Genomic DNA, 21,889 nt, shown 5'->3' on the forward strand with positions numbered 1-21,889 from the left:
ATGGCTCTAGCTTCAGAAACAGAAAATACCTAATTGCTTTCACTATGAATGACAGAAATGCTACTCTCATGATGGATTCTAGAGAACTCTCTCCAAGAGACAGGGATTAGATAATTTGGATCTGCTATTCTTAAAACAGCACACCAATCAGAACTGGGAACAAAAACCTAAACAGCCAATGATGAGCACCCATAAAACATGAGAGAAACCAGATGAAGACAAGTTGCCCGTTTTGTGTCAACTGAAATGGCCTAAAGTACATAAAGTGCTCCTGCAGGGCTGCTCCAAATAAAAAGCATGTTGCAATAACCTGAACAGAAGAGAAACTTGACATTTGAGCAAGTGTCCATTGGAAAGAAGAACACTTGCTTAGAGCTGTACAAGTTTCATTACTACTTCCAATCTTGATATTCGTAAATATTATGATCCAAGACTGTTTAAAGCCAGGTAATCCCACCCTGTTAAGTACCAAAAAAGACATCAGTGGAGCTGACATAACCTGCAAATTGTGAGTTGCAAAAGTAGAGACAAAAAGATCTCCGAAATAAACATGGGTAGGCACTGACTATTCTTACTGCTAACCTGACTTCCACCTCATTTAGACTGAACTTAAGTGTACTTTGGTATCTTGTCTCGCACACAGCACTAGGAGTGCAATCAGATGCAGAGATAATTGTTATCCAGATAAAATCAACATACAAAACCTTGTGAAACTTTGGACTTACTTGCTGCATGTGCCTAAATACGGAAGTGAAAGAATTGTCCACAGAAATGATCTCACAAAAGAAACTGAACTACTTTTGCATCATCCAAGTCCATTTACAAACTGCTGTAACACCACAACTCTCCAGCGAGGTCCCACACAGGCACAAGCACATTTGATAATATCAGAGAAGAGCAAGGGACAGTTCGGTCCACATTGTTAGAGAAACTAACCAATTTCTACTGTGACCTGGGTAATTTGACAAAGGTTCAACTCAGCAAAAGGGAGTAAATTGACTTCACCAGGCTGCTTCAAAGTAGAGTAAGAAATTCATGATTTTGTGGCAGAATAGGTCTATGCATCTGGAACTTCTGCATGTTCTAAGCAAAATTTTCTCCCAATTTGAGTCTGAATTTGAGTTCAATGTATGTGAGTCTTAGACTATACTACTTAGCAGTACTTTAAAGATTTACCATTTTAACATAAGTTATCACAGATGAACAATACAGCTTGCCATCAGGATGATTATTTATATAACATTTAAAGGCATTTCACATAAAAATTCTGTTCTCAGCAATACCTGGAAATTTTACAGTCATTCACAAAATACAAACTATGTGTCATTCCACTCCTAACAATTACATTACTCATGGCAGTTAAAAGAGTGGCACACTGGTATTGTAAACCTCACACAGACCGAAGCAGAAGTTGCCTAGTTAATGGGAGTAACTGAAACTTGGAACACCTTCCTCCTATCAGTCTCTAAGGTCAAGAAAAGAAAAATCCTGTAAATGTTGTATCTGTAGCCTTAACATCAATTGAGTAACAACCTACCATTTGAAATAGCAGGAAACTAGAACCTCTGTGTTTAAAATTATGATCTGTCAGCCTATCAGCAGCGTATTTGCAGTCCCATTCATTTTAATGCTGATTCTATGATTTGGGAATGCCATACAAACATGTGTTTCCCTATAAGCAACATAGGGTTTAAAATTAATTGACCCCAAGTCTGGTATAATTCAGCTTACCTATAAAACTAATTTAAGAGAGTAAGTGAAAAAGACAGGCATGGAAAAAACACTGCAGAATTCATTTCAGAGGAGTTTCAGATTTAACCTGACAAAATTATTGGATTTCATCCATTCCCACAACTATCCTTGGGTATCAGCATTACATTTGATTGTATCTGTAGTATTTTATTACTTAGTTGAACAGTTCAAGGAAACAGCTTAGATGAAATGACAACTGAGGAGTGATGGCTAAAATTTTACTGAACCGTGTCTTAAGGAAGGCTGAAATCAGTTAATGATTTTATTATAGAACCTTTGGAGAAGGGTCAGTATGCAGTTCATCAGATAGGCCATCAGCATGCCATCAGATGTGCTGCATTTCCTGGCAAAAGTACAGAACAGACCAGCCAGAAAAAGAGTTCTGCAATGCTGTAATTTTAACTGCTCTGTTCAGTTGCTTACTTCTGGAAACAGATTTTGCAAATTTATGATCCAAGGTCTTCCAGAAAGACAACTGTCAATCTGCATGAGCCAAGACGTAGCAGCATAAACTAAAGAAGCTGATTCTTAGCATCAGCTATATTCTGGACAGCTATCCTTAAATTATGATTACCAAACTGTTAAGTAATCCCACTTAGCTACTGCTAAAGAGCTGATCCACTGCATTGTTACTCGTCATTTCCTCTTGGTTAGGTTTTCTGTACAGGATAAATGCAGCAACACTGAAGTTTATTAAAATTAACACACTCAAAACATTGCAACCCAAATATTAAAAGACTGTATACTTTTATTTTTATTTAAAGATACAGTTTGCTTCATTTTCATTCTTATTCTAGAAGATAACTTACAGACAAGATACTTTTCCTCACTACAGAAAATGGACATCAGAATTTCTAACAATGATAAACACATTGAAGGCACTAACAAACGGCTCAATTTCTAACAAGATACATCCTGACACCCTTTAAGATTATTATAAAGAAAAAAACTAACATGGTTACAAGTGCTAAATCTTTACAAGTTCTAGTTAAACTGTCCAGTATTTACACTGACATAAACCTATGAACATGGAATAGCCAGTATACAAATCATTTCTATAGACTCATTTAGCGCATTTATTCTCAAACAGAATGTACCTAGCTACAGAAATACTCACGTCAAATGCAAATGCAGCTTTAAAAGCCTGTGCAAAACATTCACCCTCAATAGATATCATGAATACGTAAGATTATTTTCATTTTGCGTTTTGTAGACACCCTCATACTTAAATAGGAATTCCCTCCTGTGAGAGGGCATACATACCTCTTTGAAAATGAAGAAGTTGAGTAGAACCATTCCAAAGTTGTAAACAACCAACAGGAAACGTAACTGGAAGGGCTCTCTTGTCTTCATCCATTTGGGGCCCAGCCAGACAGTGAGGAGATAAATAGTGCTTATAGTCAGTGTTGGAAATGGAGACTGCATCAAGGGCCAGTCATCAACACGTTTGTCTGGGGGGGTGAATAAAACAGGAGGAGTCAACAAGGTCTGAAAAAAGTATATTTCATCATCATTTTAAGCATTGCATTTGTTAATTATTATTCTCCCCTGGAACAGCTGCATTGGACAACAGAAGCACAATACACCCACTCTTTCTAGGAAGGTTAAAGAAAATAGTTTAACAACCGCCCACCCCACCCCCCCATATCCCATTATCTCACACGGAGATTCATTATGTCATGCAAGTTCTGTTGTCCAGTTCTACAACCCAAAGCAATAAAGCAAACAGAACCACGAGCCCAAATACAATTTAACCAGTCCACCAAAACCCAGTTTTGCTTATGATGAATAGTGCCTGTAGTGACAACTTAACCAAATATTCAACACCACCACAAATGAAAGACACACAAATTCGGCAAAACACCAATAAAATTAAGAGCTTTTCTGAATTTAAAATTAGGCAATAGAAAGCCCTCTATTAATTTTACACAGCTTGTACGATGCTAACCAAGAACCTTTGCTCTTTGACATAGGTCAGTCTCATATGTTTCAGACAGAATACTAACAGCCTTACTGAAAAACAACTCAGAGTTTAAAAGGATGGTTCTAGTTGTAATCTGTGCTTCTGTATAGGAGACAAAGGGTTTATTTACAGTCTTCTTCAGTCACTCATGGGATCCAGAGTTCCACATATTCTCAGGCCCAGAATATGCTATATTAAGCTCTGGGTCTGTATCAAAAAAGCACTCTTAGCCTGATGAACCAGTGACATCTGGGATTAGAAGATGGCTCTGCTACAGAGGAGGGAAGGGAGAGACTACAGTGACACCTCCTTACTCAATGTTTCCTTCCCTCCCCCCATATGAAAGCTAATCTCTAGTTATAGCAAGAGATAAAAGGTAACTATTCCATAAATATCAATATTTCAGATAATCCAGGCAGTATCACAGAGCTGTGCAGTATTTTCCAGATGTTTAGGCCAGTTGGAGTTCAGATGGAAATCACACCACAGGGCTCCTTGGGAAGCTCAGACAACTAAACCACACTGCCTTCAGTCATTTGTGGGCAAACTCACAAATAGCAATGCAGTTGCCCATAGATTTACCTGGAGGACAAGTTTCTTTTGGAGAACTGTAATCCAAAGACAGTGGAAAAAAAAAACCTCTATACCATAAATCAATTCCTAATTCCAGGCATACTAAGAAGTTACAAGTTAGAAAAACCTTCTTTTTATCTGCAAGAATGAGGAACTCTGATGCAATGAGGAAAGTACAGAACAGCATTGGCATTACTGCTCCTCCCCATCTTTCTTGTTTCCTTGGTTGCCCTTTAAAATCATAAATCGGAACCTTATTTTATGAACAGATTTCACAAGACCCTCTGTTTCTAATAAACAACATATATTGTGATCTACAGACAGCGTGCATGGCACTGACTCTTCTTGCTTCCAGTTGATTTAACAATACTTGATCTGCACATTGCAAGTAAAATACTAGGAGGCCTAAAAAGAAGTGGAAAAGAAGAAAGATAAACCAGCTTATCTGCTTCCATTATGGCTGTTAATACCAGAAGGGAGAAGTCACCCTAATGCATGGGAACCTCCAGCAAGGCTGATGCTGCCAGAATGAGGGGAGTCAGCCTTGCAACCACAGCCACCAAAAGAAGCCAAGGGCAAGACAGGACAAGGAGTACAGGGAGGAGTAGCAAAGAAAGTATCAGATTGACTGTAGAAACACAGGCAGTTAAACAGAACTGAAGAAAGTGAGAGAAGACAATTCCCTCTTACTTTTCAGCAAGTCCCTAGAACAGACACTTTATTACAATATAATGTGCTCTCTGTAAAACATGGAAACAATTACTTTTGTATATAAGTATAGTGTCTTGGGATCTAAAGGAATGTTTTCCAGACCTCACAGAATGCTACCTATTAAAGCTGAAATCACACCGCTGCGTTGCAATTACTAAACTATCTCCCTTACACTTTAGTTCCTGCTTGCTTTTAGCGATTGCTCTAAGAATCTGAATTTAAAAATAAAAGATAAGAGAAACGGAGAACCTCATTATCCAACTGATACAAAGTAATGGGCAACGACTCATCTCCACCAAGCAAGAAGAAAGGTGTCACTTCTTAATTAAGAGACAGTTCTGGGAATAGCCAATGTGTGACATGCTTTAATCAAACCCACACATCACTTCAGACACCGTAGTGTGCAAAGAGATAAGAGCAGGTGAAGCAAGACACCCGCTTGCTTGGCCAGCTTTCTTGCACTACGCACCAGAAAGAGGCAAGGACATATTGGGGAATCTGTCTTCTGTTTTCTAACCCAGTGTTTCATGGTATCCTGTACACTAAAGCGACAGTACAAAAAAAATGTGAAAAAAGAAGATCTGAATTTTACCCAGGAGCTGAACATTACCACACACTGCTGAAAACAGGAAACCACGGCCTATTCCAGATTTCTTTTGGTGGCAGGAGACAAAGATGGCACAACGAGGATTCACTAGATGATGAAAGGAAAGACAAAGGAACAACTTTTATGAAAGCCCAGCTGCAAGTGGGCTTTGCCTCACGGTCCATCAACGCTGTAAAAAATACTTTCACCTACTTTCCACAAATACTACAAATTGAAGAACTTAACTGGAGAAAACCAAGAGATATTTAAATAACTCCGACAACAACATAAAGGCACCCGGGCAGCTGCCATTACACTTTCATACCTGTATCATGGTTTCAGCCCGTTTCAGCCTTCTCCTTCTGCACAGGGTTTTTGGACAGTGAGCCACAACATCTCAGAGACAAGTCTTAAAATATTTGCAAGAAAAGCATAGCTTACTGATACAAACTGAATAACTGCCCATGGAATCTATCTGACTGGGATTTTGCAGGCCTGAACTCTCCTAGGACAACTAATTACACTTCAAACACAAAATGCCTGTATGAGAGGGAATACAGTAGGCAGTTCAGTTCTGGAGTACATCCTGGCCAAAACAGAAGCATATCAATACTCAAAGTGTTTACTCTAATTCCTACTGTGCTAACTAAGAACACCACCTTGCATTTATTTTAAGGGCAGAAAACATGCTACCGTTTGTCCCAGAAACTGCTAGATTTAGAAACTTGTTCATCACAAGATCCCACCTGGACAATGCAAAGTAGCTTGTTCAGTTTTAAAGCAGCTCCACGCACCATTCTTACTGCACAGAAAGTATTACAAAATCAATTTCATTTCAGTTTGCCAGGCAAACCTGCTTGTCCATGTTCTACACAGAAAAGTTATATGCAGACCCTTATTCCAAACTTCTTTTCAGATACCCTCTTCCAAACAAAGATAAATTCACTATCTTAAGTTACCTGCTTAAGTGCAAATCTCCAAAGCCACTACAACACCCTCCTCCCTCTCAACCCATTTTAGCAAAACCAGCATAATTTTGTGTCCTACTTACTACCTGGTGCTGATGACCACAAATGATTTCTGCAAACCAGAGAGAACTGTGATAGCTTAAGGGGACATATGAGGGTATGAAGTAGTGCAGTACTTCATACGCAATAGGTACATTATTACCTGAAAAATTAAATAAGCTTGAAATAAAAAGGCCAGATCCCTGAAATAAAAAACCCCTCCAACTGCTTTGAAACAAAATGACCAATGCCTTTACCTGATTAGAATTGACAGAGATTGACTGAATCTTTCAGGGGATTAATACGTTTGCCTTTCAAATCCTAAGACCCAGATTCTAATTTGATCACAAATAAAATGTTGTGATGGCCCAGCCTGTAGTACAGTGCTTTTTTTGTAAGGTGGGAGAAGTTTCAGAATAAACGTTTAAAGCTGTACTCGACAATAAAGGTGAATCCAGAGTAGAATCAAGGCATCTGCTAACACGCTCCTGATAGATAATTACTGTTATGTAAGGAAAGAACACGAAATATTTATGTATGCAAGGTTTCCCTGACATTTTGTGTATACGCTTTTTAAAGTTTCACATTACCGAGACAAGACAAGAAATAGAAGAACATATAGTATTTGTTTATATATATATATATACACACAATAAAACCAATTGAAATTGTCCTGAGACACATACCCTTGCATGATTTGATTCCTTACATGGGGCAATTAACATGAAATACACACATAACCTCCGACTTCTTTCTCCAAAGCAAGAACAAGAGCAGGGCCAGTGAAAAGGACTGAATACCTGACACAACAAATACCCTAAGAGGACATAATTAACCTATATTGAAACACGGAAGGCAAACAAAGATGAATTTCAATAAGTAAGGCTGCACCGATGGTGATCTAGAGTTAAGAATCACAAGAAAATTCTGTGAAACATACTGTGTTTTAATACACAAACAATTCTGTTAAATGTGGTTCAACATTTCCTCTCCAATAGAGAGGATTTTAGATGATTAAATTCCTTACATATTACTGAGCCTGTGATCAATTTTGTTTTCTTTCCTCAACTAGTAGAGACTTTAAAAATAAGCAAACAAATGCATAGCACCATTGCTCCAACATTCACCAGGAGAAATCCTGAAAGAGTACAATGATGACTACCCCTGTGTTTAATATTAGTTTTAGAGAAAATGCTACATAACTAAAATATATGACTTCTGAAATTTTCTGCATTCATATTAGATTCAAAAATCAATACCTAGTAAGTCTTTATTTTTACTTTAACAACATGTATTCCTTAGCTATAAGGTCACTACTCTCTAATTTATCTGGAGAGCCTTTCAAAGTTATTAATAGCTATTGATACTATTCTCAGCGCAAAGACACTTACAGTGCCAATCCAGCACATCCATCTGTCCAATTACATTTCTAAAGACACTGCAGAAATGATGGCGACTGTTTAAAAGCAGTTCTTAACAGTGCGAGCTCTCTGCAGATCACGCCACTTACAACAAAAAGTCCTCTCAAAGCCCAATCTCAATTTAAGTAAAACTTCACTCATTTAAGGAAATATTTGTTCCACAATATAAGAAAGGCAAACCAGCATTATCTAATTGGAGTACTGTTCTGTAACTACACCGTTTTTAATTATCTATGAATTTCCCACATCTTGTTAGCTCCACTAGCTCTGTAATTGAAGGATATTACAAAATGACAACATGTATCATATAAGAAAACATGCGAAAAAACATAACTTCACACACCTTAAAACATTTACAAAGCTTTCATACTAGATTCCTTTGCAGTATTTTAGTGCCCCTCCTCTTTTCTTTCTGGTCACAGATTAATATTCTATACAACATATTTCTCTTTATGCAGTTGTATGAGAAATACTGGCTCAGTCCTGTAAATATTTACAAGTGAATATAAGGTTTACTGTGGCTATACAACCACTGCAGACTGGCTCAGTTGAAATTAAACTTGAATAAGCATCTACCTGATTAGACCCTAGGCTTTTCAGAATCGCTTAAAAGTACACTTACTGTTATCAGTTTGTAGGGTTTCCAAGAAAAAAAGCTCAGTCTTTGACCAACTAAAACCTCAGAACGTACAAATGGAACAAAAGCTATGAACTTGGCCTTTAAAACAGCACATGACTAACTACATGGGCTGCACAGCTTGAAACTGAAGACTGTTAACAGAAGTATCGCTTGCAGAGTCAAAATTGAGAGGCCATGTATCTGTGTACTGAATACCTACAGAAATAAAAATTTTCTATTCACTTATTTATAAGTTTCAATAGAACAGTTTATATGGCCCAAAATAAACAATTCTTTTAAAGGTCTCCAGCGCTTCAACTAACTTGACTGCCTTGATATTGATTATTCATTGCACATATTGCACTCTAATCCTCAATTATCTTCGTTTGTCAAGTTTCTTCATGAGAAATCCTATGACAGAGGATTGAAGCCAGTACACAAACTAAAATAACATGCCTGTAGCCTCACTTGTGTTTCAAACAGAAAAGAATTTCTATGTCCTTCTAGGAGGGATTGTGGAGACACATTGCTCCAGGGAAGCAAAAGCATTGGGACACAAGGAACTTCTTTCTCACCTTTACCTAGCCTATCCTACTTGGCTATCCTGCAGGCTTCTGGGGCTATGGGCATTTCTAAGGAGTCTGACGGGGTCAAAGACGCCTGCACCTGACTTGGGAGCACTGCAATCTAGTACAACCTACCAAACCAAGGTCATGAAACTTGCCTTAGGGTACATTTTAGTGAAGAACAATTCCATAGAATAATTTCCTGTTTTGCTGTAAGATACATCTTATGACAGTCAGAAAACCCAATAAAACCTGCAAAATGTTAACTTGACCACCTGCATATATTTGCTCCCTAAATCCAAAGTAATTACAATTAAACTTTAATGAATTTGTGATACTTTTCTCTGCTAGACTGAAAACCAATCTTTTATCATTTTTTTTTCCCTCCTCATTTGGGTAGTTGTAAGGAGATATCAAGTCACTCACTAGTTGCCCTTTTATTTATTTTATTTAAAAAACCACCTCATTTCTTTCACCTGAAGGCTTGCTTTCCAGTCCTTCAACCATTTTCATGGCTCTTCTCTGGATACTCTACATTTAAGTCAGCCTTGCACCTGTTTGACAGGAAAAAAAAAATCATCCATACCAATCAAGTCCCTGTCACTCTCCCTCGGAGAAGAATTCTGTATTATCACAATAATGTCACAGCATCAGTGGTGGTTACGATGGCAAGAAAACAAAGCCATGAGTATGTTACTGGCAAAGCTAAGGACGACATGCACAGGATACCATACGGACAAAGGTTCCCATAACCTGGCACAGAAAAGGCACAACAGCTGGCCTGATTGAAGCCATTTTTAAACATACAAAACAGTCCCCAAAAAACCATGTTTACTTTGATCTTCAAGAATGAACAGAAATATCCAAGTTAAATATTTTGTCTATCCTCAAGCTTGGACTAGCCAAGATCAAACTAATTTGTTTTGGCCAAGAACACGAGATGCCAAAATTTTATGGCAGAGCACTGTCACTTTAACAGGCTATGAAGCTGATGAAGCTAAGATGCAACAACAAAAATATTCAGTCTCAAGCACAACGAATAATGAAAGCATATACTCTGAAAAACAAAACAACCCACAGATTAAAAAGTTTGCAGACTAAGCTGTACAAATCCTGTTGCACTTGGAAATGAGAGATGTCTGCCCCAAACTCAAAAGGACTATAGACAAGGCTAACAGGTAGGGCTTATAACCAGCTGTGGTTTTGTTTTAATTTGTAATTGACTGTTTAGTTTTCTTTAAAGCTACTTACAGCAACATAAAATCAAAATACCACACAGCCAAGAAAAACACCTCCTGCAGCTAATGAACACCTGTGTAATATGCATGTGTTTTAATAAACTCCCACTAAAGTAACAGGAATGCCTAATCCCAATTTGCTGTGAAAAGGCCAGATGTATTTTAACTAGTATTCCCATTATTCTAACTAGCATTGTAGTCCTCTTGGACTCCCATCATTCAATCACTAATACCATATTGTCTTTGTGCCTGTACACAGCAATTTCAGGATACACTTGTTTCAAGGCAAGGATTAATAATGGAAATATTATGAAGTTCAGGAGCCGTATCAATTCATCATCAGGTCTCAGGATTATCAAGTCTAAATCTTGTTCAGATTATTTTTGATTTACCTCCTCCATTGATTATGATTATTTGTGAGGACTGCAAACACCCTGCCTCAAGGAATAATAAAAACATAATCCTCATTGAAGCTTACACAAGATTTGCAAGGTAGTAAGCCCTTGAGGCATGTAGCATTCTTTTGTTTGCCAAATCTTACTTTTCCAAACATCACAAAAGCAAGATGCACTCCCAGCACAATGATACCTGTATGTCTTTTCTTAAATGTTACAAGTTATAGCGTAAACAAATGATGAAAAAACAAAAAGCAAAGAAACCAACTCACCCATGGGATGCAATTTTATGAACTAGTTGCAGAACTGTATGACACAGCCCATGTCTCTATAAAGAAATAAAAGTGATGCATAAAACACACTTCTACAAGCTTTCCTTCTACAGTGTCTTCTTTATTGAAACTTTTGTTCAAACTTCTCTGGCCTTAGCTAGAACTGTGTTTCTGAGAGCTCAAACTGGAGAGTCATTACTTCACACAAAATAGTGGTGGTGTTTGGTGCTATGAAAATAGTTGTAGGGGTTATCAGTAAGCAGTAACACAAACACAGGATTTGTGCACACTCAACGTTGCAGTAATAGATGAGGCTATTGGCTCATATAGTACGATTCAGGGTTCTATGAGTACGATTTAGGGTTCTATAATGCCAAAGGGGACAATCATAGAATAAATCTCCATAAACAGAGTATTTATTTTTAAATTAGATTCCCTCAGAGGGAATGCTTGAAAAATGTGAAGGATTATTAGTAACACTTTAATAATGACTCTGCAAGGTCTTACCCACTGCAGAGAGACATGTATTACATACTCAGCATACACAGGACAGTAAGTTCAGCATTGATATATGTCTTACTAATGTGCTAACACAGCAAAAAGATGCTGAATCCTAACGACACAGCAGATGTAAACAACTTAGATTGCTGCGCTCATAACACAGACTGATTTGGGGTTGCAGATGAACATTTAGAGACTCCTAGATGCAGTGATTGAACATGTATAAAACCAGCAACAGCAAGTGAAATCTACCTAAAAATAATACCAGAAAGCTACCAGGGAACATTTGCAAGAAGCTGCACAGAAATTTCTGTGATAAACTATCAGTTTTTTCTGTTTGCATCAGCACAAGGGTGTTGCTCATCAATTAAGTTTTACAGAAGGATGAATGAGGTAGGAATTCTGCTTTGAGTAAAAACTAGAAAAGGAGTTACTGAAATATATTAGCTCTTTTCTGCAAAGTTAAGGGACAGAAGTAAAATTTACAGTTGTGAGGTACACTAGGTCTTCTGTTAGCCTAAAACAAGTACATCAGTCAAAGCCTACAAAGAAAAATAACACTGGAAAACACTTAGAACTTATTTCCTCAACATGCCTTCAACATCAGCAAAAATAATAAAGGGGGGTGGGGGGAAGGGAGGGAAGACTGACATGGGACTGGGACAGACACCAACACCAGAAAAGCCTAATTTTGAAATGTTCATTTTCAAAACATGAACTGAATGATAAAATGTTCTTATACACAAAGATGACCAGCAGAACGATTAGTATCCGAGTATTTCGCTCCCTAAGTATACAGTAGCAAAGTCATCAGTTTGGCAGCTAGGTAATGCCCTACCCAAATAACTGCTATAACTAAGTCTCTTTGCTTCTACAGTCGTGTTACCTTTCATGGTAACATATGCCCCCCCCAAGTCTAAGCTTCTCTAATGGTTTCTGCAAGTTTCTCACTTGCGATCAAAAATTCACGCATCAGTGAAACCGAGATTAGACACAGTAGAAGAAAAACTGACCTAAATATGCAAGCATTTTGGGGTACTCTATGTGTAAGTATTTCTATTGGTCACATCTGTTCCTGGTAAACCACGAAATATTAAATGTAAACCCAGAAAATATGGTTATGAAATCTCCTATTACAGCCCAACTATTCAATTTAGCACCTGTATTTTATTGTTTGTTTTTTTCTTCCTTTAGAGTATCTTAGCCATTTAAAACCAAGGTGTTATGATGCTCTAGGAATAAAAAGACATAAGATCTTGTCTAGAGAGGTAAGGTTTACTGGCTCAACAGAAAAAGTAAAAGACATGGTTTATCGATTCCCTTCTTCCAGCAACATTCTGTGAGCATTCAGAAAGCAATAAAACAATCTTTCATATTTGCTGTAACTGGGAGAAGGAAACAAGGAGATGATATCTGTAAGCAGACAAAAAAGAAAAGAAAAATAGAAACACACCACGGTCAGCATGCCAGCTGAAGCATAACATGTAGAAGTTCTGGAAGAAGACACTTCTGTGATACTGCAGAAAGACATAAGAGGAATAGGAAAATATGATGGAAACAAACCAAATGGTCAAGAGTCCATGATTATCCTACAATAGAGGAGTACATGTGGGAGGTAGATGGATGGAGAGAAACTAGGGAAGAATCTCGCGGTACAAGCAGACACAACGCCACGGAGAGAGAGAACACTCTGGGGCAGAAGTTAAGGATCAAACCACTGAAATTATTCAAGTACATAAAGGAAGGAGTTGAGCTGCATGAGTTAAACTGACACAACCAAGAGCAGTTAATGCCCACAGGCACGCCATTATGTTGCATCAAATGCAAGCCAAACTCGGGTAGCTTATTCCCACTCACCTTCCGTAAGACAAAGGGAAACTAGCTCATCTTTGTCTTGCCATCCAAGCACACACAATGGGAGTTAATACAAAAGATGGTGCACGTAATTCATCCCTAGGCTTGCCTTGGAGCTACTTATTGCTTTACTTACAGTCTAGGGTGCAGTCCTGAAAATCCCTACAGAGCTGACACCTAAGTCTTGGCGGGGCTGAGTTTCAGAGTTGCCTTTGTTTATGTCCTTAAAATGCCACAAGTCCTTGAAGTCCATATGGTCAGAAGCACTCCAGTCCTGCCAAAATTGAGAACAATTGTGCTGACTTGCCACCTAAACAAGATCTAGAAACTATGTATCCACATGTACATCTTCCTAAAGAAGATGTCTGTCAGGTAGTCCCACACACAAGAGTTCCCTATGTGAAATGCAATGGTAGCTTCAACTCCATTTTCAAATATAGCCTAAGAAAGCAAAGCCCTGTCATGTAACAGTTAACCAGTGAGAGCAGCTCTACCCTGTGGATCAGATCTGCCCTTAAAAGCACATTGTCCCAACTTCTGTGCTCCAGGCACACTCCACTCGTACCAATACTCTTCAAAAAGCCAAAGCTCTCATTCCTTTTATGGCAAATCCTTTTTAGCTACATGAACTCTCATTTAGCTCCAGTTTTTCAGGCCATTCATGTTTAGTCTCATTTGCCTTGCCTCAAAAAGACTCTTCAGTACACACCACAGCCTTTGCCCCCCCTCCCCAGTCTTGGCATCCTAGCAAATTCTTCCTCCCAAAATTCTCTCCATGTCTGCTTGCATCCTCTTCATTCATTCACCTTTCATTTAAGTGTTCCCTTAATCCTTTCCATGTGAATCGAGTAACTCCAAAAACCTGTCTGGACTGGTAGAGGAAGGTGAGGAGTCTTGCCTCACACACTCCTCGTGGCTCTTGATCTACAAGACCTTAAAAGGAACTACATCCTATGTCTCCTACACCTTCCTCTACTAATCATCCTTATGCCGCCTTTGACAATCTTTCCTGGTTGCGCAGGGCAGTGTAGCATAGCTGCCTCGAATACAACCTCTTCTGGTCTTCCACAGCTATAACCATAGCCCTGCTATATGCCTCTTCACCCTGAGCACAGCATAAACACAGATTTGACTACCATGATCAACTTCTAGTCAAGCTTCTCCAACTAGAGACAGCTACGTACAAACAACAGTTCAACCACTATGCTCAAACAATATATGTAACAAGTGCAGTTGCCAGGATGAATGCGTCTGCTTCGTGCCACAGGTATTTCAACTGCTCAAGAATTCTTCACCTCTCGTTGCAGTATGTGGCTCCAGGACCACATGCTGATTTGCACCACACTAACGGCGTGCAGCTTTAGCTGAGAAACATGATCTTCTGAGAACCTCCCAAGAGTAATTTACTGTGTGTTGCAATTTTAAACATCTAGTCATTTGGCTTTCTGCAGTTAGGCGCTAAGGTCACGCAGTCAGCTTGGTTAAATTCTGTATAAAGTAGTTTCCCAACCTTTTTTATTTGGAATCTGCTTTAAGAGTATTCATAACATCTTATTTCCTCCAAAGATTTCAAGAAATGCTACCTATGCAGCCTTAAAAGGCATTTTCAGAAGTTCAGTTATGTTCTTGCTATTTTGTCCAAACATCTCCTTTTGTTTCTGGAATATGCTGAGAAGTGTTCAAACAGAAATTCATATCACATTCTTGCCGGTGCTCTTTGAAGGCTTTTTTCTGTTTCATGTCTTTGCTGGAGCTGAGTTGCAGGTCATCACCTACAATTCCTTCTTCATTTTAGGAATGAGAAGTCTTCCACTCACAACTCAGTTCCCTATCCATAGTGTCAGCTTTGCTTCAGGCTGCTCCCTCAGGCTCAGGTTCTTGAAGCTTGGCGATCCAAAAATCTCTAAGCAGACATTTCCACTTCCATAATGCACTTTTCTGAAAATGAAAAGTCCACTTTTCCATTTCCAAAGGTAGCTAGTATCTGTTTTGTTCTGATTATCTCTTGAGTTCTGCGATCTGATAAAATCTCCTGGTGATAAAACATGGGTGCAATTTCCCTCAAACACCCAGCAAATTGTCTTCAATACCCACAGCTGTTTTTTCTTCAAAGTCCTCCCCCCCCCTCTACTGATAGCCAGTTAAATGTCACGGTTAAGAAAATGAATCAAGTAAACTTGGATGCTCCTATCGTTCAGTTTGGTTGACAGTACTCTCACATAATCTAGCCCTTAACACTCCTTTCTTCTGTAATCAATTCTTCAAGTGCTGCTTCCCACAAAACAGCCAAACCCGATTACATTAGCTTCTCCAGTTTCTGGTGCGTTTATTCCTGTCTAAACCTCGTGTTTTACTGTTGTGCTCACAGATGGAAAAAAACTGTTCCCTTGAGAAGAAAATTGTATCTGCAAGACAAGTATTGTGCCAAGTCACCAAGTCTGATGCTCAGCCAGCTCTCCGAAAGCTTTGTTTCTGTGAAACAGGCTTTGTGGACCTTGATCTCACCCTTCGTTCTCTCTCCCCATCATCACCCTCTTAAGAGCTTTCATCGGGATTCTATTTGCCTCCAGCTTTGGCACAAATGTTCAAGTAAAACAAGGTACTACTTGGACTCAGACTGCTCTGCTAACAATCCCAATGAACTTTCCTCAAGCATAAACACTCAGGATCCTTTAGCCACACTTTGTTTCTGCATGGGGAGAAGAAAGAGGGAAGAAAAAGCTTGTTTTCTTCCAGTTCCGTTCCCTGGACCGAAAAAGAATCTGAACCTGAACTGCCTGAGCATTCTTACCTTAGTCCCAAGACCTTCCTGGTAAAAGTTTTTACGGCACTTTGAGTTCCCATAGAAGCTGCTCCACTGGTTCACTTTCAAGGCAAGCAGCTCTAAGTTACCCACATTTCCCATTCTCAGTGCCTTACACTTCTGACCCAACTACAATCAATATTGCTCCCGAACAAGATGCTACTCAGAAGACTATCCTACCACTAAAGTGAAAGTTTGCATCTTTCTCCTCTCTCCTCCTGATGGAAAAAAGTCTGTAATCTTATTAACTGCAACAGCTGTAAATAGTTGCTGTTCCAAAGCAGGCCCACGTGGCCTGGGATGGCCCTGCCTCCTTTTACCTTTGAGCTCCAAGAACAATCATTCTTACCCAAAGTCAGTAACGCTTTCTGTTCTTTAGCTCAAAGCATTCAAATTAACTGGTTCCTCTAAAATAAATCTTTTTGATACGGGGTTTCACAAACCTCCATTTAGAGACACAGTTTTCTGCTCTACCTCCCCAACTACCAATGGTCTTTTCACCCGTGTTTTGAGACTTCCACATTCTTCTTTCCTGGATTGTGTCCCAAATTATTAATCTTAATAGTTCCCCTGGACTCAGCCTGGAACCTCCCTTTAAGTCACTTGCTCAGTCATCTAATCATTCCCTTAATCCCTCCTCACAGATCTAACCCCAACCAGCTACCTGAGCCGAGAGAAAGGAGGAAGCCCTGCCCTACCTATTACGCGTAACCAGTCCCATGCCCTTACAGAAATAATGGCACGGAATTCCTAGATCATCCTTCCTGATAGTAACTGTTCCACCAACCACCTTTTTTTCTCCTGATGACTGCTAAGACCAAGTTTTTGTCCTTTCTGTCTCTCCTTGAAGTTTATGACTTCCTACATGAGCTCCTTCAGCCTTTTCAGGTGAATACATGATTACAATGGATTTTAGGCTTTCAGGAAAGGGGTCCAAAAAGATAGTCAAGGAAGGAAAGAAAACAAAAAGTAGTTTTTCAATCAATTAACAAGCAAAAACATTAACCTAAGGCTGAAAATGTATTTGATAATATATACAGGGGATATGTCACAGAATACTGTTATTATCCCCATATGCAAGATTTCAAAACCAGCTTTAGATAGCATACTTGATACTAAAAAGAAAACTGTGACATGATTGAAAAAAATCCAGTTAGGCTCATTGTAGACTCAGTCTTTTGGGTTCTTTCTGGTCTCAGAAAAGGTCAGTTGCTTTTTAAATAGCATAAAGCAGGTGAGGAAAAAGACCAAATCTTTACAGCACAAAGCAGCACAAAACTCAGTGGGACATTCTGGCAGAGTACTACACAAGTCTCATCACAGGAGTCCAGGGCAGCGTTAGAAAACACCTGCTAGCAGGACAATCCTACTGAACACTGAGAACACGGCTAAAGACAGACTTGGGTGTCCAATAAAAAAATGTGAGAACTGGAGAGAACAAGTAAATTTGGTTTTATATGAATGAGAAGTTTTTGTGTAGGAGTAGTAGTGGGAATAAAATTTCTTCACATTTTATTGTGTAATTTTGCTGTGTAGTAGTGTTTCAGTATGATTTATTGTGTAATGCTATTGCATGGCATCATTCGTTGAGCAACTTTGCTGCGTGGTATAGTTTTTTATTTAATGATATTGAACATTAGGCAATGGTCTTGCATGCCATAATTTGTGTTTCTGTTGAGCAACATCACTGCCATCGTTCTTGACACAAAGCTGAATTGCATGAATTCATGTAACAGCACTGAATTCATTATTTTAACATATATTTACTCAGAGATGGCAAATGGAGACAATTTTTTTCCGAATGAAGACATGCAGAAAAGCAGCAAACTAAGCAAGCATTTTTGCAGAACTTAGGGCATTAAGATGATTTCATTGAAGAGCAACGCAGCACTGCTTCATAAATGACACTTTCTTATCGGGAGCTACCTTGTAACTACATTATGTGATATTACATGTTTTGCATAACCATACCTGACCATAAAAACTATAGCAGGACCTTGGTTTACATACTACCGGGTATAAAACAAGAACAGTAACACGTTCTTGATGTGACTTAGGGTATACCCAAAACTATCCTTGCAGGGATGGAACTGCTGAAATGTAGGCTCTACCCAAAACAATCCCTGCAGGGATGGGTCCGCTGAAATTTAGGCTCTACCCAAAACTATCCTTGCAGGGACCCGCTGAAATCCAGAACCTGATCAGGAAACTCTCCACTTCTTACGCAAAATGGAGCTATGATTACTTCACTGTGGTGGAATCCCATGTTAACACCAACACTTCTGAACTTAGTGCAAACATCTAAAATTTTGCATTAGTAAATGAGTAAAAGAAGTAAGCATACTTTAGATGTCATAACAATGTCATCCTATTACTCCTTAACGTTCTCCAAAGAAGCAGAAGGAAGAAACAAAAGTCTGTTCTGTTTGTAGTACTAACGTAATTTACTTATCTTTACATTCCTTACATAAACTTGCTTTTTCATGCCTCCCCCCCACCCCCCATCATTTCTGCTTACAAACAAACATGGTCTACATACAGACTTAAATAACACCTTTGAAGTTCTAGAAATACATCAGAACTTGAAGGCTTTTTCCAAACTAATCAAGTAATCCATAAGGGTATCAACTTAGTACCCACATCTATTTTTACATCCACCTGAAAATGCTATTGATTGGCTAGAACAGCATCTCTTTCATACATTACCTGACAGCCTATGAACAATTGTATGTTGCAAGAGGCAGAGAACGAGAGCAAACACTGGCAGATTACAATGCAGTGCTGCTGCAAGCATTTTTATTTGCTAGCTCATATTCTAGCAGGTTTTAAATACAGAAGAAAAAAATATGCACACAGGCTAGATTTTTAAAACATGCCAAACCCCAGAAGATAGGCTGGGAAGGAAAAAAAATGAGCTCCCTCAATCTATAACATAAGATTAATTTATTATCTAACAGATGGCAGAAGAGAGGGGGGTGGAAAAGAAGGGACTGCTGATGCAGTGAGCCTCCAGTCCGTAACGAAGGCCCCACATTCTCACTCATCATACTGCCACAAAATACATCCACAGTCGCATCCGCTCCAGAGTTTTGCTCCGTGTATTTCCAGGTTTAGACCGAAACAGCCTAGACCTCACTGCTGTACGGACAACTAAAAAAAAATGAAGAAAACATCCAGAGAAGCGATTCCTCTGTCAGCCGCCCAAGGCTACTCACAATAGCAACCCCGCAAGCCGCAGCTCTGCCCTGCTTATTTTGATGACCGAGAGCGTGAGCTGTTCACGCTGACCAGTGCTTCCAGTGCTACCGGTCACTGCAGCAAGTTACAGTCTCCTTTGCTGTCCCAGCATCGAAAGCTGCTTTTTCACATTTCTCCATGTTCCAAGACGTTTTCGCTCCTGTCAGCATCTTCCCCACGGCGGGGGGGGGAGCTATACACTAACGGAAAGCCGCAGAACCGACCCCAGCGCGCTGCATACGGAATGAAAAGCTCCCGCACTGCCACCAACAGCCATTTCCCCACCCCGCGCGCCGCGCTGCACGCGATGCTGTCACAGCACCGACCGGCGACACCACCGCCTTCACCTGCCGCGGCAGCCCCGGCCGCGCCTCGCCGGCGGGCCGCACCGCCCTCGGTCAGCGGGCTCCCGTGGGGCCGGCCCGGGGCGCCCGCGGCGGGATGAGCCCGGGAACGGCGGCTCCGGGGAGCGGATTCCGCTGCAGCCAGCCCGCAGGCGCCCGGCGCGGGGGAGGGGGGACGACGGGGGACGGGGACACCCTCACCTTGTCAGCGAGCGATGCCCCGCGCACCCCGGGCCGTGACACGGGATTAGGGCAGACAAACAAACAAAGCACCCGCGCGCACCGCGGAGGCAGGGAGCGCAGGCAGGGAGCGCAGGCAGAGGAGCGCAGGCAGAGGAGCGCAGGCAGAGGAGCGGCAGGTCCCCCCCGCCCGCCGCAGTCCCGGGCCCGCCCGCCGCCTCACAGCCCCGCTGGGCGCGCGCCGCGTCTCCCGGGAGACGGAGCCATTTTGAACCGCTGCGCCTCGGTGACAGCGGGCGGGGGGCGCCGGGCGCGGCGGTGGCCGGGGGTGCTGGCGGGGCCGCCCTGGCGCGTTACCTCGGATGCTCCAGGTCCAGCGGTAGAACTCGAGGGTGTCGTTCACCACGCTGGACACCAGGCCCATAGCGCGGGGGGGCTCGGCGGCGGCGGCGGCGGCGGCGGCACCCATGGTGAGCAGCAGCAGCAGCGGCGGCGGCGGCGGAGCCGGCAGACCTGTCTCGGCGCGTGCGTCCGTGCCTCTGCGCCGGGGCTGCTGCTGCTGCTGCCCTTCTACAGCCAGGGATGTGATTTAAATCTCTATCTCTCGGTATCTTCCCTCCAGACTCCGCCTCGCTCCCGTCACCGGCTCCTGCGCCCCGCGGGCAGGGCGGAGGGCGCGGAGGCGGGGAGGGGGGTGGGCTGGAAGCGCGGCGGCCGCGGCTCCGCAGCACCGTCCGCAGCGGGCGGCGCGGCGCGGCGCGGTGCGCTCTGTCACGTGACCGCCGGCTCGCTGCCCGCCGGCGGCTGCCCGCGGGGCTCGCGCTGCCCGGCCCGGCCCCCCGCGCAGGCGCAGTGCCGGCGGCGGGGGGGAGCGCGGCGGCGGCGGGGCCGGGCGGCCGGTGCTCCCGTACGTGCGCTCCCGTAGGGCCCCGCCTCCTCCCGCAGCGCGCGTCCCGGGTGCAGAAGAGGTGCTTGTTATATTAATTTGCCTTTTATTTCCAAAGAGGTATTTTTGTACCAGGCGGAGGAACAAGTACTCGTCAACGTCTGTTTCCTTTCTTCCTCTGCTCTGTTCGCAGCCTGGGGTTTTCTTCTCTCCTTTTCCTCGCACTCCCCCTGGGCGGACGGGCCAAGGCACCGGCGTCAGTGGCGCTCACCTTACCCAGGCTGTCGGCTTTTCAGCAGCCTGTCCCGAGAAGCCTGCGCTAAAATCCCTGCCCCTCCCAGCACTGAGGAAGCCAGCAGTCCCTAACGGGATCTCGCCGCCTCCCGGCCCCACCGGCGGCGCTTGTGGCATTTCCCTGGCCAGCAACTTGCCCAGCCTCTTCCAGGTGCCACCGAGGTTCCTTTGGCACACTTCCCTCCATCTCCTGGACCGAAGCCTTTACGGTCGCTTCATGGCGCAGAGGTTCGCCTCATGGACCATCGCTGGGGGCTGCAGGAGAAGGAGCCTCCGTGGCAACAGCGTGCAGTCCCAGTTCATCCGTTCTGCACCCTGTGTTTCAACCCCAGCAAAACCTCTGGCTGGTGTGGGTGCATCAGCTGCTCCTCACACCTTTGCCTCTTATCTCCTCCTGCCAGCTTGTCTCTCCCTCTCCCATGATCTGCGTAGTGTGAATGGCTGCATGACACCCATGGGACTGGTTTTCCCCACTGAGGGACTGGAGGACAGCTGCTTCACCGGAGTTGAGAACTTTCCTCCTGGCAGACAACAGATCAGATGGTATCTACCTCTCCCTCCCCCAGTGCACCAGCACCTGTGTCACTCGTTGTCACCTGGTCTTGGTGAGCACAGCTCGCACTCCTCTTCCTGATTAAGCCACCCTCTGCTCAGCTCCTGGACCGCCCTGGCTGCTGTAACCCCATC

At 42.1% G+C, this 21,889-nt stretch overlaps 1 protein-coding gene across 1 annotated transcript in view; it reads right to left on the reverse strand.

The window, feature by feature from the left end:
• The window catches only part of ELOVL4 (ELOVL fatty acid elongase 4), a 35,627-nt gene extending 14,815 nt beyond the window's left edge, over positions 1 to 20,812 (reverse strand). The window contains exons 1-2 of the mRNA XM_037392510.1: positions 20,380 to 20,812; positions 3,016 to 3,203 (exon numbers count right to left, since the gene is read on the reverse strand). Coding sequence (XP_037248407.1) covers positions 3,016 to 3,203; positions 20,380 to 20,491 — 300 coding nt within the window. The 5' untranslated portion in view covers positions 20,492 to 20,812. The remainder of the gene's footprint in view (positions 1 to 3,015; positions 3,204 to 20,379) is intronic.
• Between the last annotated feature and the right edge of the window lie 1,077 nt (positions 20,813 to 21,889).

Source organism: Falco rusticolus, chromosome 6 (genome assembly GCF_015220075.1).
Source record: "Falco rusticolus isolate bFalRus1 chromosome 6, bFalRus1.pri, whole genome shotgun sequence".
NCBI classification, from domain to species: Eukaryota; Metazoa; Chordata; class Aves; order Falconiformes; family Falconidae; genus Falco; species Falco rusticolus.